At 42.6% G+C, this 14,985-nt stretch overlaps 1 protein-coding gene across 1 annotated transcript in view; it reads right to left on the reverse strand.

Moving 5' to 3' along the window:
* The window catches only part of CEMIP (cell migration inducing hyaluronidase 1), a 62,616-nt gene extending 58,661 nt beyond the window's left edge, over positions 1 to 3,955 (reverse strand). Inside the window, exon 1 of the mRNA XM_063314194.1 lies at positions 3,842 to 3,955. Within this exon, the coding sequence (XP_063170264.1) occupies positions 3,842 to 3,899 (58 nt within the window). The 5' untranslated portion in view covers positions 3,900 to 3,955. The remainder of the gene's footprint in view (positions 1 to 3,841) is intronic.
* Between the last annotated feature and the right edge of the window lie 11,030 nt (positions 3,956 to 14,985).

The following is a 14,985-nucleotide window of genomic DNA, read 5'->3' on the forward strand; positions in this document are numbered from 1 at the left end:
GAAATACTTTGGCCACATAATGAGAAGACAGGACAGCCTGGAGAAGATGCTGATGCTAGGGAGAGTGGAAGGCAAAAGGAAGAGGGGCCGACCAAGGGCAAGATGGATGGATGATATTCTAGAGGTGACGGACTCGTCCCTGGGGGAGCTGGGGTGTTGACGACTGACAGGAAGCTCTGGCGTGGGCTGGTCCATGAAGTCACGAAGAGTCGGAAGCGACTAAACGAATAAACAACAACAACATAGAACACAAATCCATTAAGCTTAGAGGACAAAGGGACCACTTCTGAAGCTGCTGAGTTAGGATGCAGAGAATGAAAATTTGGGCTGGAGACAGACATGATTTTAAGAATACTGTTACCCCGCAGTGGATCTGTTGGCATTTGGGGAATCATGGGGAAAACAAGCCACTTTCAGGCTGGAATCCTACCTATACTTTCCTATGGAGAAAGTTCTATGCCCCACCTGGAACACAGAGGGATTGATTTCCCAGCCAACGTGCTGGGATGTCATGTGGCTTCATCATCATTCATGATTTTGAGTAGCAGAAAGATTTGCTGGGAAATTAGAGTACTGGCCTAGATAGATGAAGGCACCCCACCCGCTGGTCAAGAAAGTGAATGCATGCCCTTGAGATACAAACACTGATTAAATGTTGGACTAAACTCAAGTTTAAGTCATGGAATTTCACTGAGGGGATTTGGGGCTACTCACTCTCTCACAACCCAGCCTATCCCATAAGTTATGTCTCTTTAAGCCTAACCAAAGGTACTAATTCCTTCCCCATGGCTCTCAGAAATAAGAATCACATTTCCTTAGGAAGAGCCAATATGGATTCACTTTCACTGTAAATAGTTTCCAAGCCAGATATTTGGGAAATTCTCCGACTGACAGAATTCTTCTGTGCCATTGGAAGGATAAACCAAGAATAGAGAATTCCACACATACTTTCCTCCATCAGCGCAAAGTCTTCTGTTGTATTCAGCCCTGAAATGGATCTGTCAAATGTGCTCCCTCCTGGTTTCATGACCACATACTTTGCTGAAATTCTCACTGAAGTGACTAGATGTAACCAAAATGTACGCTTCCTGTATCTTTAATTGTTTCTGGAAGAAGAGAGGACATTTCTACAGGTATCCTAGCTTGTTATTTAGGGGCAGAAAAACTGCACATGCCAACATTCCCTCTTGGGTACAAAATTGTTGATGGAAAAACTGTGGTCCCTCTTGCTATTATCTCCCTAATTCTAGTGGCTGATTCTCACTTGAAATAATCTCATGTGAACAATATACTCTAACACGTATAACAAAACTATCTGTGGAAAATGATAGATTTCATGCACAGGGAACATTCCTTTCCAAACCAAATAGAAATTTCCTATCTTTTATTGTATCCCTTCCTTTCTCCAAACTGACAACTTCAGGATGCCCTGGAAGCTATGTCCTGGAAGTTCACAAGTATTGACAAGACTTTGATCATTTTATACTTATTTGTAAACCAAGATACTTCAATGTATCTTGCTTGGCATATAGAAATGGCTCTTATTTTTGAGTGCCCAGGGCTGATTTCTACAGCCGTCCATATAAAGCCACTCAAGTTCCACTACACTGAGAAATAATTCCTACCCTTTATGGACTTTTTACTGAAAAAAGAGAAAAACGAACTTGTCATTTATGGGTTTGAAGATTGGAAAGGGTAGCTTATGGAAAGGAGGAAATTATGATGTAACCTTAGAGAGAGAGGATAAAATATAAATGCATTTATAACCGCTGTCAAAAAGATTGGAAGCTGCTTCTTTATAATCTTTTTCTTTTTCTACTTCTGTTTCTTTTTTCTTTCTTTCTTACTATTCTTTCTTATGTTCTTTCTTTTCTAATATTTGTATCGTTTTTATCTTGTTAAAAATTTTCTTCAATAGAAATGATATTAAAGAGAGAGAGAGAAATAGTTCCTGATACTAGGCTATCCACCTAACCATGGTGGAGCAATTTCAGGAGATGAATGTCTCTAGCTCATCTCATTCTAACTTAAATATTTTTGTGACATCGAGGCAGCTACTCTTAGAAGACTAAACACAAGACTAGTTGGACACGTTGACCTACTCAAAAGAGTGAAGAGTGGCCACCATGTTCATTGGCTATCCTCTATCCTCTAGATCTCCAAGAAAGCAGTCCAGAGGCATACTTAGAAAATAAAAGGATGGCAATTGTCTTCTGATAAAAGGGTGTTTTATGATAGGCCACACCCACCATTTTATGAGAGTTCCCAAACAGGCTTTCAACATTCCAAATTTGCCCTTTGGCCTCCAAAGTTGGGGATCCCTGGTCTAGAATATCTCTACTTTGGCTTCTAGGAGGAAATACCCAGATGACTGAACAGAAGGCACCATTTTAATAGCCTATCATCAAATGCCAGTAATTCAAGTGTGGGTTGGGGGGAATTTTAAATTGCACAGATGGTTAATGGCCAAGCTTGGAAGATAAATCAAATAACTGATTGCAAACTCCAGTGGAGACAGAGACAGTTTTACAACCCATATCTTAGTGTTTCTTTCCCTTTGTCCATTCTCTATTTGCCTCCTGATGCAAATGAAATCTCTCATCCGGCAGTAAATTTCCCCATGATTTAATACTCAGCTATGGATCCCCTCTCCTCTTTCAGAAGACCAAATCAAGAAACCCCCATTTTTCAGTATGCACAGAAATAGGAAATGAAACAGGTAGCTTTAATTGTAACTCAGGGGGAGCCACACCTTCCAACTCTGAGCACACTTCTTTAAAAGTCAGACTGGTAGAAATAAGGACATGAAAAAAGGGCTCAAAATACTATCATGATAAACTGAGAGATGTTAAATGGATGTTGCTTTTAACCTACAGATTTTCTTCATTGAAATAGCAACAATGGGTATCACTAGAAGCTTCTGTCCCAGAACAAATAAAGGAGAATGATTTGGAGAATGTTGATCTCAAATACACTAACAAGAGGATATTGCTTTTCCCCCACACATTATTTTATTAATCCAGATTTTGAAATAAAGTAATTCAGGGTGCTTTGGGCCTAGTTTCTCTCTTCCCTTCTTAATTCTTCAGTTTCCTAAGGAAAGAAAAGAGTGTGCCTGCTGGGGAGAGATGAGCAAGCTATGAGGAGGGGCAGATAAAGCTTCATCTGATTTGTTTTTCTTTTTAAGGTATCCAGTGCTACATTTGAGGAGTCTCCAGACTGCGGTGTGCTGGGACAGCACCCAGTTGCTCAAGTGGGGTGATACCATGGATCAGGCCTGTTATCAGGTTCTCCAGTTTGACCCAAAGAGGAAACACAGAGATGCTTTGTCAAGGGAGCTAGAGAAAATTGTTGCATGCTTTATTCCCAGTTTGTTCTGGTTTTCTCCAAGCCATCTTTGTTTAATGATGCCATGATTTTTAAAACAGCATTGTGGATACAAGGCTGTGGGTAGCCCTATTCTAACAGGGTCAAAGTTAAAGATACTGGACCCCCAAGCGAGAACTGCCCAAAGTTTAAGAACATCTGTAGAAGCTCTTATGAACCTGTCCAATTGTTAGGTTTTTCAGCAGAGGCTTTCAAAGACAATGTGGGTGGTGCCTCACTTGGAAAAGTCTGTTGCCAAAATAAGTCTCCAGACATCCATGCTTAGGCTGTAGCTATGAGAAAAATTTTAGAAACTGCTTTCCTAGCATTGGGGAGTATCGATTTCAATTCTACAGCGGTGATATTTTATTTTTGATTTTTAAAAATGTTTGATGTTTAGAAACCAATCTGAAGGCTCACCACAAAGCCATAAATAACATAGACACTATGGTCATAGATTTGCAACAGCTCTTACCCATATGCTGAGCAGGTAGCATTAATAAGAGGGAAAGTGTGCTGATGGCCAGGGACATCACTGGATGTGTAAATGTCTCTTGATATCTTCTGTCTTCTGAAAACCTGCAAACAGGGGAAGAATCACAGCAAGAGGAATCATTCAGCATTTGTGTATGTATGTTTTATATAAAAAAGAGCATCAAGCAAGATTAAGCTTGGTTCTATGACTAAGTATATTTTAATGTTTCCCTTTTCTTGACTTGGCCATGCAAAGGTATCAAATATTCTTTGACATCCACCCACTCCACCTCACCTTTTATGCACCCTTTATGCAGGCTTAGTATTACAACTGCTTGGTATTGTAAAAACACAGAAAGAAACAAAGAAAATGAAAGTCTTGCACAAGTACAGCAATTCATGTGGTTGAAGATTCATGTAGAAACAGGGATAACTTGGTCTCAAAGTTAACCCCTGCTTCAGAATCTATTTCAGCTTTAAGCATGCATATCTTAAACCTCATGCCCTTGAGACAAGAATGATTCCATTATATACCACACAAAGAATGAACATTTAAAAAAATGACCAAGAAGATCAAACTCAATGGCACAGCATTAACAAAACAAAACAAAACCCAAGATTGTGTTGTTCTTACAGATGCGGAGTTTATTATATTAGTGATTTATTTTAGAAAAACATTATATAGATAGAGAGAGAGCATATTATTCTCCAAATAAACATATTCAGGACATTTTTCAAGTGGCCATCAAATATAATTCAAACATCAGTGGATAAAGCATAACCATAAAATAATCCATCAGAGTAGAAAGAGAAATGCTTCAGAGTTTAAAGACTTAGGAACAAGAAAAGGAAGAATGCCCAATGCATAATTGGGGTACCCCAGTAGAGAATGCGTTCTCCCCCTCCTGTCCTCCATCAGATAGTCAAGGCATCCAGAGGAGAAGTTTTAAAGAAAATATTAGTGAAAGGGCAGGCTACCTTTTTTTCCCCCTGCCAATTTCTATGTATCTACAGGAGAAAAATAGGTAAGGCCACTCTTTTTTTTTCTTCTTTCTCTCCCCCCCCCCACCCACTTTTCTTGGTGTCCCTTTTATTCCCCCGCCCCGCTTCCTGATATCATCTTTCCTCTCCCTTGGCCCTTACATAACAGGCTACTGCAGAGCAGATAAGATGCTTTCCTTGAAAGTATGACATCATAACTTGCAAAGAGCTTTTGAAACAGTGCCACAGGTCCTTTATGACTCAAAGGCAGGGTTGGCTTGATATGTGAGAATGCAAGACTATGAGAATTACCCTAAAGTACAATATCTACCGTTGCCTAGTTTCCAGTGCTATTGACTTACCTTGAAACAATCTCTGTGCAGATAGGTGAAAAAATTATGTGCCATTGCAATCAACACTTCTGTGACATTTTAAATACAAATAGTGCTCAATCTCTTTTTAGCAATTATACCAGACAATACAAGGCCAAAAGTACTGGACAATATCCTTGGATAGCATAAAGCACATAGCTATGAAGAGTTCAGATTCCTGCAGAGGAAAGGTGCAGATCTGGAGTCTCAGACTGCAGCACAGAGCTGCCTTGGTGCCATCATAAGAGGAGGGGCTAGTTTTCTTTTCTTGCCAGCCAGATTGGTTTGGTTACTGCAGGTTGATCACCTGTAGGCTAAGTTCTGACAACATGCTAAACTTTAAAGTGGGTTAAGAAATAAAATTCCTGTGTTTCCATAACACACAACACCAACCACATTATGGCTTAAGATGATGGTCTTGTTCTTACAACAGACTGAAATAATGGCTGGGTTTCTAATACACACTGGACACAACCATGTTTTAGCCTAGTTCAGTGTGTTTTCCAAACCCAAGCTTGATGTGGACCACTTTTTCCTAACCTGGTACCTTTGCAAGGTGTTAGGAAGTACAACTCCATATTTCTCAGTTATGGGAAGAGTTGAACAGATTCTGTGAAGATTTTTCTCAATGTTAACATGTGCCCATGGAGAAACCACTAAACCAATGGAAGCTCAAGGTGGGCAATCCAAACAGAGGCAGCCAGCTTTTGAATTACATAAGCAGCTGTGTGGAAAGGATATTGTTACTCTCCTTGGGCAAACTAGGTTCTCCAGCTGAAGGGGGAACATAGATTTTCAGCCTGTTTGACTTTGGAGTTAGAGGAGGAAGAAGAGAAAGTTAGAATTCTCTTTTTTACAATGGAAAACACAAATTCAACTATTTGTCATCTCGCAATGCCAAGGCGAATATTAGAACTTCGCCTACTGCCAGCTGGCCATATTAGTAAGCTCCTAATTCCACAGTCATGCAGAAATACAGCAAGTGTCTTTGAGCTTGGCTGGAAAATGCTGCCTTGTTATTACCATCTCCTGGAAGCTAACTATAATCAAACAGCCTTTTTCTTTCCTTTAATGTTCTAGGAGGGCCACAGTTGTATAGAAAATTTAGTACAGAGAATCTGTTTTGAGGGACAATGCCCAAATATGGCAGAGGAACCTGTGCAGAAGCCACTGTGAGAATGCTTTCATAAGTTTGTGTTTGCCAGGCCTGTGACTCCATCCTGAGGTCCATATCTTTAAATTCCCTGCATTCCCAGATAATTCAGCAAGAATCTTTCCACCCTGTCTGCGTGAATGCAAACAATGTCATTTGTGTAAGTAGGATTTTAATCAAGCTTCCCAATCATGTGAAATGTTGACCTATGTTTTAGGAGATGTGCAGAGAAGCTGCCCATAGGACTTGCTGCTCAACATAGGGAAGCTGAGTGAGTTTAGGCTAGGAGTCAGCCTCCTGCCAAGGCTGGGGCCACATCTCTGCAGGGAGGAGGCCTATTGTTGACTTCTAGAAATACCTGTCCGTGGTGATTTCATTTCCTTGTTTCTATTACTCATTCACTTGTCTAAGAAGAAAACCTACAATGGCCAGGTCCACAATTGCACTAAGCCACCATAAGGTATATTTGGTTTGGACTTAGCCTGTATTGCAAAGCCAGCCATTATGGTCTGTCAGCCATGATTTATGGCATAGCATTATGTGTGCACCACAGCAATAAGTCTTATTTAATGAAGCATATTTAAGTAAACCATCGCTTATGCAAGACCTGAACTAGGACCATGTATAGTTTGGGAGGGGGTTGTTATTTATTTATTTTAATGGTTATGCACATGGCAAGGTTGTGGGGTTTTTTTCCCCCTAAAGCATTAGAAAGGAAAAGATAAGCCATGATGTACAGTAGTTTCTCTAACATAAATAAAAACTGGGTAGGCTATCACCTATGATGAGGCAGATGCCTGAGCACCTTCATTTGTGATAGGACTGCTTTCTGGACAGATAAAACCTAGTACAAGAAGCAAGAAAACGGGAATAGGAATAATACCAAGGGAGAAATACGTTACAAGATTTAAAGTCAACAAACCAACACCATGAATAAAGTTGCAAGACTTTTTTTTTTTTTAAGAATCTATGCTTGTTCCTCTTAAAAGCAGAAGTTTAGCAGGTGTCATGTTATCCTGCACAGAAATGAGAGGACAGAGAAAGTTTAATGTCTTTAATGACATTCCAAAAGGTATTAATGATTTTTCTGTTTAAAATGTAGCTCATTTATTAAGTAACCAGTTGGGCCAAAAGAGCTCGGAAAACTGTTCCAATATCAGTTGGAAGTCCTCTACCAGAAAAAGAGAAAGAAAAAAGTAGCCATTAAGGAGCCGTTTGGCTGGGACACGAGTGGGTTTTACGTCTCTTGTTCTGGCCAGAGGCTTGTTTTGAAAAGATTCCCAGCCGCTGGGATCTTTCCAGATAGCAAATATTAGCAGATGGTGCTGAAAGCAGATTAAAAGGACCTTTGATAACTGCTTACTACAGGTGTCAGTCTCCAGACAAAAATTAATGCAAAACAGGGCAGTGGCAGGTCACAATTGTTATTCAAGCCAGGAGGCCCAGCTGGGCCAGGAAATCAGGGTGATGCACCCAAGATCCTTGGGGATATTTTGAACTACAGTATAATACACAGAACTTCCAACCCACTCAATGCTAGAGGCAGAAGATCCAGCCCAACGTCAGCAAGCTGGTTGCCTCAAGACATTTTGGACTACAGTATGCATTGGATGACCTAATCGCTGAACCTGAAATGACCAGGAATTATGGGAGTTGTAGTCCACTGCAGAATGAGGGGCACAGCTTTAGAATATGGCAGGGAAAGCTCAGCATTTTGTTCGCAAGCTCTACTCCCTTTCTTGCCATCTTCTCTTCCCTTCCCATTTATCCCAAAGCAACCGGCACTGTTGCTACTTCCTGTGTCTTGAATTCTACCATAATATGAAAGAGACTTCAATAAATAGAAATAGATTTGCAAATAAATCTCCAGGGCCAAGGGTGTGGAGAGGATTTAAAAAAAAATCTGTGTGCCATGAAATTCCTCAGTTTGTGTAAAGCAAAGGAAATTAAACAAAGTTGTCTAGATTTGCTTATTTTGCAGAAATGATTCTGAGAATTACAGAAAGGTGGGAATATGCAGAACTCTGAAACTCCATTGCCAGAGTGCAAGAATAAAAGAAAACCTTAGCTGCCCCCTAAGTATGGACCTTACTGAAGTTTCATCAGGCATAATACCCAGACACTTATATACCTTCCTTTAAGGATCAGAAACTTGCTTTAAAATGGTGAAGTAGAGAGCTGTATCACTTTAATACTGGTCTACCTCAGCCAAATGTTACTGTCACACTAAACTGTACAGCCTCCCAGGTGTCACAGAACTCCTTTGACCCTGGTGCTCTAACTCCTTGTAGCCTCTTGAATTCCACTCTCTCTCTCTCAGCCCAGCTCACCTCACAGGGTTGTTGTTGTGGGGAAAATAGGAGGAAGGAGGAGTATTAGGTATGTTCTCTGCCTTGGGTTATTTATAAAAATAATAAAGGTGGGATAAAAAATGCTGGGCTCCACAGATCTTCAAGGATCTGCCTTTGCTTCAGTTATTTCTATCCAGATGTGCTGAAAAATGCTGATGTTCAGGGAAGTAGAAAATATTCTGCAATAAGTGGGACTTTAGGTATACAGCTTAAAGGTCTAGTGCTAAATCCAGCCCTCCAACTCCTTAGGTACGGTGCTCCATTTCCACTGACTTGTTAAGTATTAATACAGAAAAAAGGGGACAATTATCAGGTCCAAGTGACCCACCGCACTGTCTGCCCTTAACAGGAAATCAAAGCCAATTTCAGTTCTATCCTAACCCTATCCACATACAGTCTCCCAAAGACCAAGTGTGGTCCAAAACCAGCTGGACATCTCTGCTTTAGATGACTGAGGTCAGAATCCAGCCCCTGATTGTAACTAAGGTATTTCCATCTTGATAAAAACCAGAAGTTATTTATAAAAATAATAAAGGCAGGATAAAAAAAAAATCTAGGGGGAAAAAAAGTTCAAATGTCCTCATTTGCCCGAGGGACAAATTATTTGGAGAAACAAGTCCTAGCTAGCTTGAAACCTACCTGGAGTAGTTCAAGGACTTGGCTTGCACATGGATTTCCCTCCACAGGCCCTTTGTGGTTCTCCAATTTGTTTTGGGCTGGATGGCAAAGAGATCTGTTTCAGTGGCCTGACTGGCTAGCTGCTGAAACCTGCTCACTGCTCCGGCCTCCGGTACCTGCTTGCCTCTTATACAGCGGGGTGGAGACAATTTTCTTCTCTGCCTCTGTGGCACAGATCTTGTTTACAAGAGGCTCACTCACCTTGCCTCCCCCTTGTTGGGGTGGCAATTTGAGTGAATGTGTAATTTTCCAGAAGGCCAATTATTGTTTCTTCATCTTCTGCCGGGCCAGCAATACTACCCTTGTCCCAGGCAGAAAATTTAGAGCATCCTTGTCTTTGGCAAGTGAAGGTTGGGGTCTTCCACCCGCAAGAGCGAAAAAAGTGGGGAAGGACATTCTGTAACTCTCCAGTCTTGATCTAAATCTGAACAGCTCTGGCACTAAAACAGTTTGGTTGGTTTGGGGACTTTTCTTCTTTCTTTCAGCTCTTGGTTTCAACCTCACTGATGGGTAAAAAAAAAAAAAAATGGCTTTCCACCATGCACCAGTGGGGGTGCAAATAACTTTCGGATGCTGCAAAAATCATTTCATATGCCCAAAATGAAATATTTCTTCCTGACCCAAAGAACATCAGATGAAGAGATTCAGGCAGCCTTGATCATCCATTATTAAGCAAGATAACACAGAAGCAGATGCCCATTTACCCTTCCAAATTCCTGCGTTTTTCGTTGTTGTTTTGGTTTCTGCTGTTCCTTTTGTTTTTAAAACAGCAGCTGAGAGTCCTCAAGGATCAGAAGGTAGGCTTGAAAGCCCGTGGGCAATGCTTGGGAACAGGGCAGAAGGCAGAGAGAAGCTAAGCAGGTTCTCCATGGGTGAGGCTTTCCTGAGACAAGGGCTCTTATGCCCTGTTGAATGCTCTGCCTCCTACCGCAGAGGGCAGGGGCAGAATAAAATTCCACCAAATCTTAGGCAACTGTCAAGGTCATTCAACATGGCCACTCAGCAATTCTCACTCCCTTTCATCTGAAACAGGCCAAAGCATTTGGCTGACCTGGTCTGGACTCAGAAACTCAGCAGTGTCTCACCTGGTTGTACTTGGAGGGGAGACCACCAGGACACTCCCCAGGGTATGGGCTAGACTGGGAAGCTTAAAAAGAAAAATCTAGATGGTAGTAATGGTAAAACATTTCTGTATTGTTGCCAAACTTATTAATCAATTAATTAATTTAGCATATTTGTATAACTGCCCATCTCACAAATGTGTGACTCTGGGTGGCGTACAATACAATAAGAGTTAAAAACGCTGCAACCATCTAAAAACTATCAAAAAATAAATAAAGCAAACAGATGAAGTAAACAGATAAAATAAACAGACGCAACCCAAGAAACCAGGAGAAAAAACATCACTTAATCTCACCCAGCCACCTTGCAGGCTGTCTCTGGGATCTCCAAGGCTGGTGAAGGAAACATATTTTAAGGGCTTCCAGAAGGCTAACGGAGATGGGGCTCACCTCATCACAGGGGGAGCAATGTTCCAAAGGGTGGGGGCCTCAGTAGAAAGGGCACAGATGGAATTCCTTTGGAGACGGGGCCCACAGCATACCCCCCTGCCTGACCTGGTGGGATGGGTAGATGTAATCGGGAAGAGGCGGTCCCTCATATAACCTGGCCCCTGCCATGTAGGGCTTTGAAGGTCAAAACCAGCACCTTGAATTGCACCCAGAAGCAAACTTGCAACCGATGCAGCTCATGGAACAGAGGTGTGACGTGTGCCTCCTAGGGGCACACACAACGTGCAGCTGCATTCTGCACTAGCTGAAGCTTCTAGATGCTCTTCAAGGGGAGCCCCATGTAGAACATGTTACAGTAATCCATTCTGGAGGTGACTAGAAGATTAGTGATTGTGAGGAGAGCCTCATAGTCTAAGAAGGGGCACAGCCCAAAGCTGTGCAAAGGCCCTCCTAGCCACAACTGCCACCTGCTCCTTGAGCAGGAGTCATGAGTCTAGAAGGACCCCCAGATTGCACACCAGGTCTATCTGGGGCAGTGCCACCCCATCCAGTACCAAAGATGGTAAAGTCCCAGATTCAGAAGGCCCTGAAACCCAAAGCCATTCATTCATGCCAGGGTTCAGCTGAAACTTGTTTTTCCCCATCTAAACCCCTACAGCCTCCAGGCACTGGGGCAAGATGTCAACTGCATCACTTAGTTCACCAGGGCAGAGATATTTAACTGAGTATAATCAGCATACTGATGATGCTTCACCCCATGGCAATGGATGATCTCACTCAGCAGCTTCAGGTAGATGTTAAATGGAGTAGAGAGAGTACCAAACCCTGTGGAACCCCACATAATAAGGGTCAAGGGCGGGACCTCTCACTCCTAATTAATACCAACTGGTACCAGCTCCATGGAAAGGAAGTGAACCAGCACAATACTGTGCCACCCACTTCCAGCCCACAGACCCAATGCAGAAGAATACCATGGTCAATGGTATTGAAGGCTGCCAAGAGATCAAGAAGAGTAAGGACAGATGCCCAGAGATCATCTAAAAGTGCAACCAATTGCCACCTCCATCCCATCCCCAGTCCAGGCCTGAATTCCAAGTGAAGGGGGTTCAGATAATCCACTTCATCCAGGGCCCACTGAAGCTGCTGCATAACCACCTTTTCCACAACCTTCCCTAAAAAAGGGAGGTTTGATACTGGGTGAAAATTGTCCAGTATGGTAGGATCCAGTGATAGCTTCTTGAGAAGGGGGCAAACCAACACCTCCTTAAGGGGGGTGGTGGAAAAAACCCCTCTCTCAAAGAAGAATTAACCACCATTAGGATCCAACCATACAACATCCCCCGGACAGCCTTAACTAGCCAGAAGGGGCATGGATCTAAGTAGCAGGTGGATGAGCTTACAGTCATAAGGACCTGTCCACTTCCTCAGGCCCAACAGGATCAAACTTTTCCAGATAACTGGGCAAGACCATACCCCAGTCATCTCCCCTGGACCTGTACCAAAGCTGGCATACAACTTGGAACAAATATGAGCGATTTTGTCCAACAGATGCTCTGCAAATTCCTCCACACTGCCTTGTAGGTAGACCTCCAAGTCCCCCTTCCCCAGGAGGACTTGGGTCACCTTAAACGAGACCACCACCAGTAGGCCTTAATAGCAGCTCTTACTTGTGTTGGTCGAGTTTGTCCCTTGTCCTCCACCCATGCTAGACATCTCTCGTTTCATCTCTCTCAGATCCTCCATGAACCACAGGGAGTGGTGGGATCCATGAGAGGAGAGAGGTGGGTGCAATATGATCCATGGCCTCAGCTGCTCTTTCATGAACAATGGCTAAGGCTTCAGTCAGACCATGCAGCAGACTGTTGGGAATAACCCCAGCATCCTCTGGAATCCATCAGGGTCCATCAGTCACCAGGGACAGACCGATCTAATAGGTCCTGACTCCCTGTGGCAGGGGGCAGTGCCAGAGAATCTCATGGTCACCAGACACTAAGAACTCCCCTGGTTCCAGATCACATGCTCAACATATCCATATACTGTAGCTACCAAAGGTCAAGTCTGATTTGCAGACTTGTACATTTTACGACCTACTGAGGGATCATATGATAATTTTCATCTGTCCCCCATTTGAAAATGAATGGGAGAGGGACTGCATCAACAATTTATGGCCACTGTGGTCACAGAAGGTCCAGGAAAGGCACAAGAAAGGAACTTGGCATCCCTCCCTTACTTACACCTGCTACACCTTCTGTTTAGTCTCAAGGGCTCTTATTTAAGTACATTGTGAAATAGGTCTAGGTTATGCCAGGAAAAAAAAATCAAACACCCCCCCCCCACACACACACACACTTCTACCTTTTTAACACAAATTTACTCTGCACATTATTATAAATCAAGCTAATTTCAGCATCATTACTGAATATCACCATCGCAAAAGTCACAGAAGTTGCGGGGGGATAATGTTTGCAGGCCAGCTTTTAGAAAGATATTTGGGCTTTTTCCAAAGAGGGTCAATATTTTCCCTCTTTCCCTTTCAATACCCAAGGACCAAAAATTTGCAAGAGAGTTACACTTTCAGAGTTTGGTCAGCAGTGGCACGGCTCGCCCGGCTAAATTGCAATTATCGCAAGGTGATTGTTGCATAATGTCATGGAAATAAAAAGCAGATGATACTGGCTGTGGCCTGCATGGGATATTATCATGCCCCAAACTCCACTGATATTTCCTTGCAAAACTATGATAACAGAAGCAGGAAAGTTGCTTTACCTGTGTTTTACAGATCAATTTCCAACTGTCCTCACCCTCATTCTGTTTTCTTCCAGGCAGCCTCTGGTGTCCTTCCACCCCAAAACTCTCCAGTGTTCCCCACTTTCTATTTGACCCAGTTTTTTTTATTTTTTGAGTCATATTAGCAGTTGATGCTCTGTGGTTTGAAAATGAGTCAGTGACATGATGTCAGGCAGGCAGGAGGCAAGGCTGCCAACACAAGGGAAATAGACCCACCAGGGAGCAAAGTGCAGGCCAGAACCCTAACCTCAGAATGGTCTGGATCTGAGCCTTGAAGGCTCCAAATACGAAGATAGAGAAACGGAAGGAGCCTTGCGCTAAATCAGCCCAGCGAGAGCCATCTGCCATCTGGCAGAATTCTAAAATGGTGGCCAACTGCTGTGGCCTCTCTCTATAATTACACCAAAGGAAAGATTTATTCCCCTATGAAGGAGGAGCACAAGACAGTCGGCCTAACTCAAAACAAGCCACAGGATGCAACACAGAGCCCTCAAGCAAGGTAGGATTCTACATGGATAAATACAACGTTCCAAAACTTCTAAAGGAAAGTTTTAACATTGACCCTAAAACAATGGATTTCTTCCTTCAACATCAGCCATCTCAGAAACCTCTGGATTGACCTCATGGAAACCCTGCAGGTTGCATAGGGTTCTGGGGCAGGTTCAACTGAATCTGTGCCTGGAAAGAGACAAAGAACTTTTCCAGCCTTATAGGAAATTGAAATAGACACTCTTCTAATGGAAAATAGATCGTCTATTACTAAGCTACATTTTTCCCCCTTGATTTATACAGATTTTCTACTAACATCCCTAGACTGAAAAAAAAAAGTGCCTGGAACTATAGTTTACTACTCCAGAAAGTCAGCACTGCTGCATCTGTGTTTACTCAGCACACAACTAGACATTCCCTAGTGCAATAAGAACTACCAGAAAAAGTGGGTGTGGCCATATTAAACAAGTATACAGGCCCCATAAAAAACACCCAGCATAGATCCTATATGCACTTACCTGAGCCAAAATTCTACTGAACTCAATGGGACTCGTGTGGACTGCATTGCCACTAACTCTCGAGTTTGAGCCCAGCATGCAAGGGTGATTGGCTCCATATCTGTAACTTTATCCATGGGCAGACAAATAAAGAGGTATAATGTATCACTGAATGGCACCTTGGTAGATTTGACTGGAAACGAAACATCGGCGTTGAAGTTAGACTGCTCAGTTAGCATGTTGCTATGCTCAGTTTTGTTTCAGAAGTAAATTCCTGGCTCTGTGCACCCATGGAGGATTCCCCAGAGGGCTGGCTGAGAACATTGG

Source organism: Candoia aspera, chromosome 13, assembly GCF_035149785.1.
Source record: "Candoia aspera isolate rCanAsp1 chromosome 13, rCanAsp1.hap2, whole genome shotgun sequence".
Classification (NCBI taxonomy): domain Eukaryota; kingdom Metazoa; phylum Chordata; class Lepidosauria; order Squamata; family Boidae; genus Candoia; species Candoia aspera.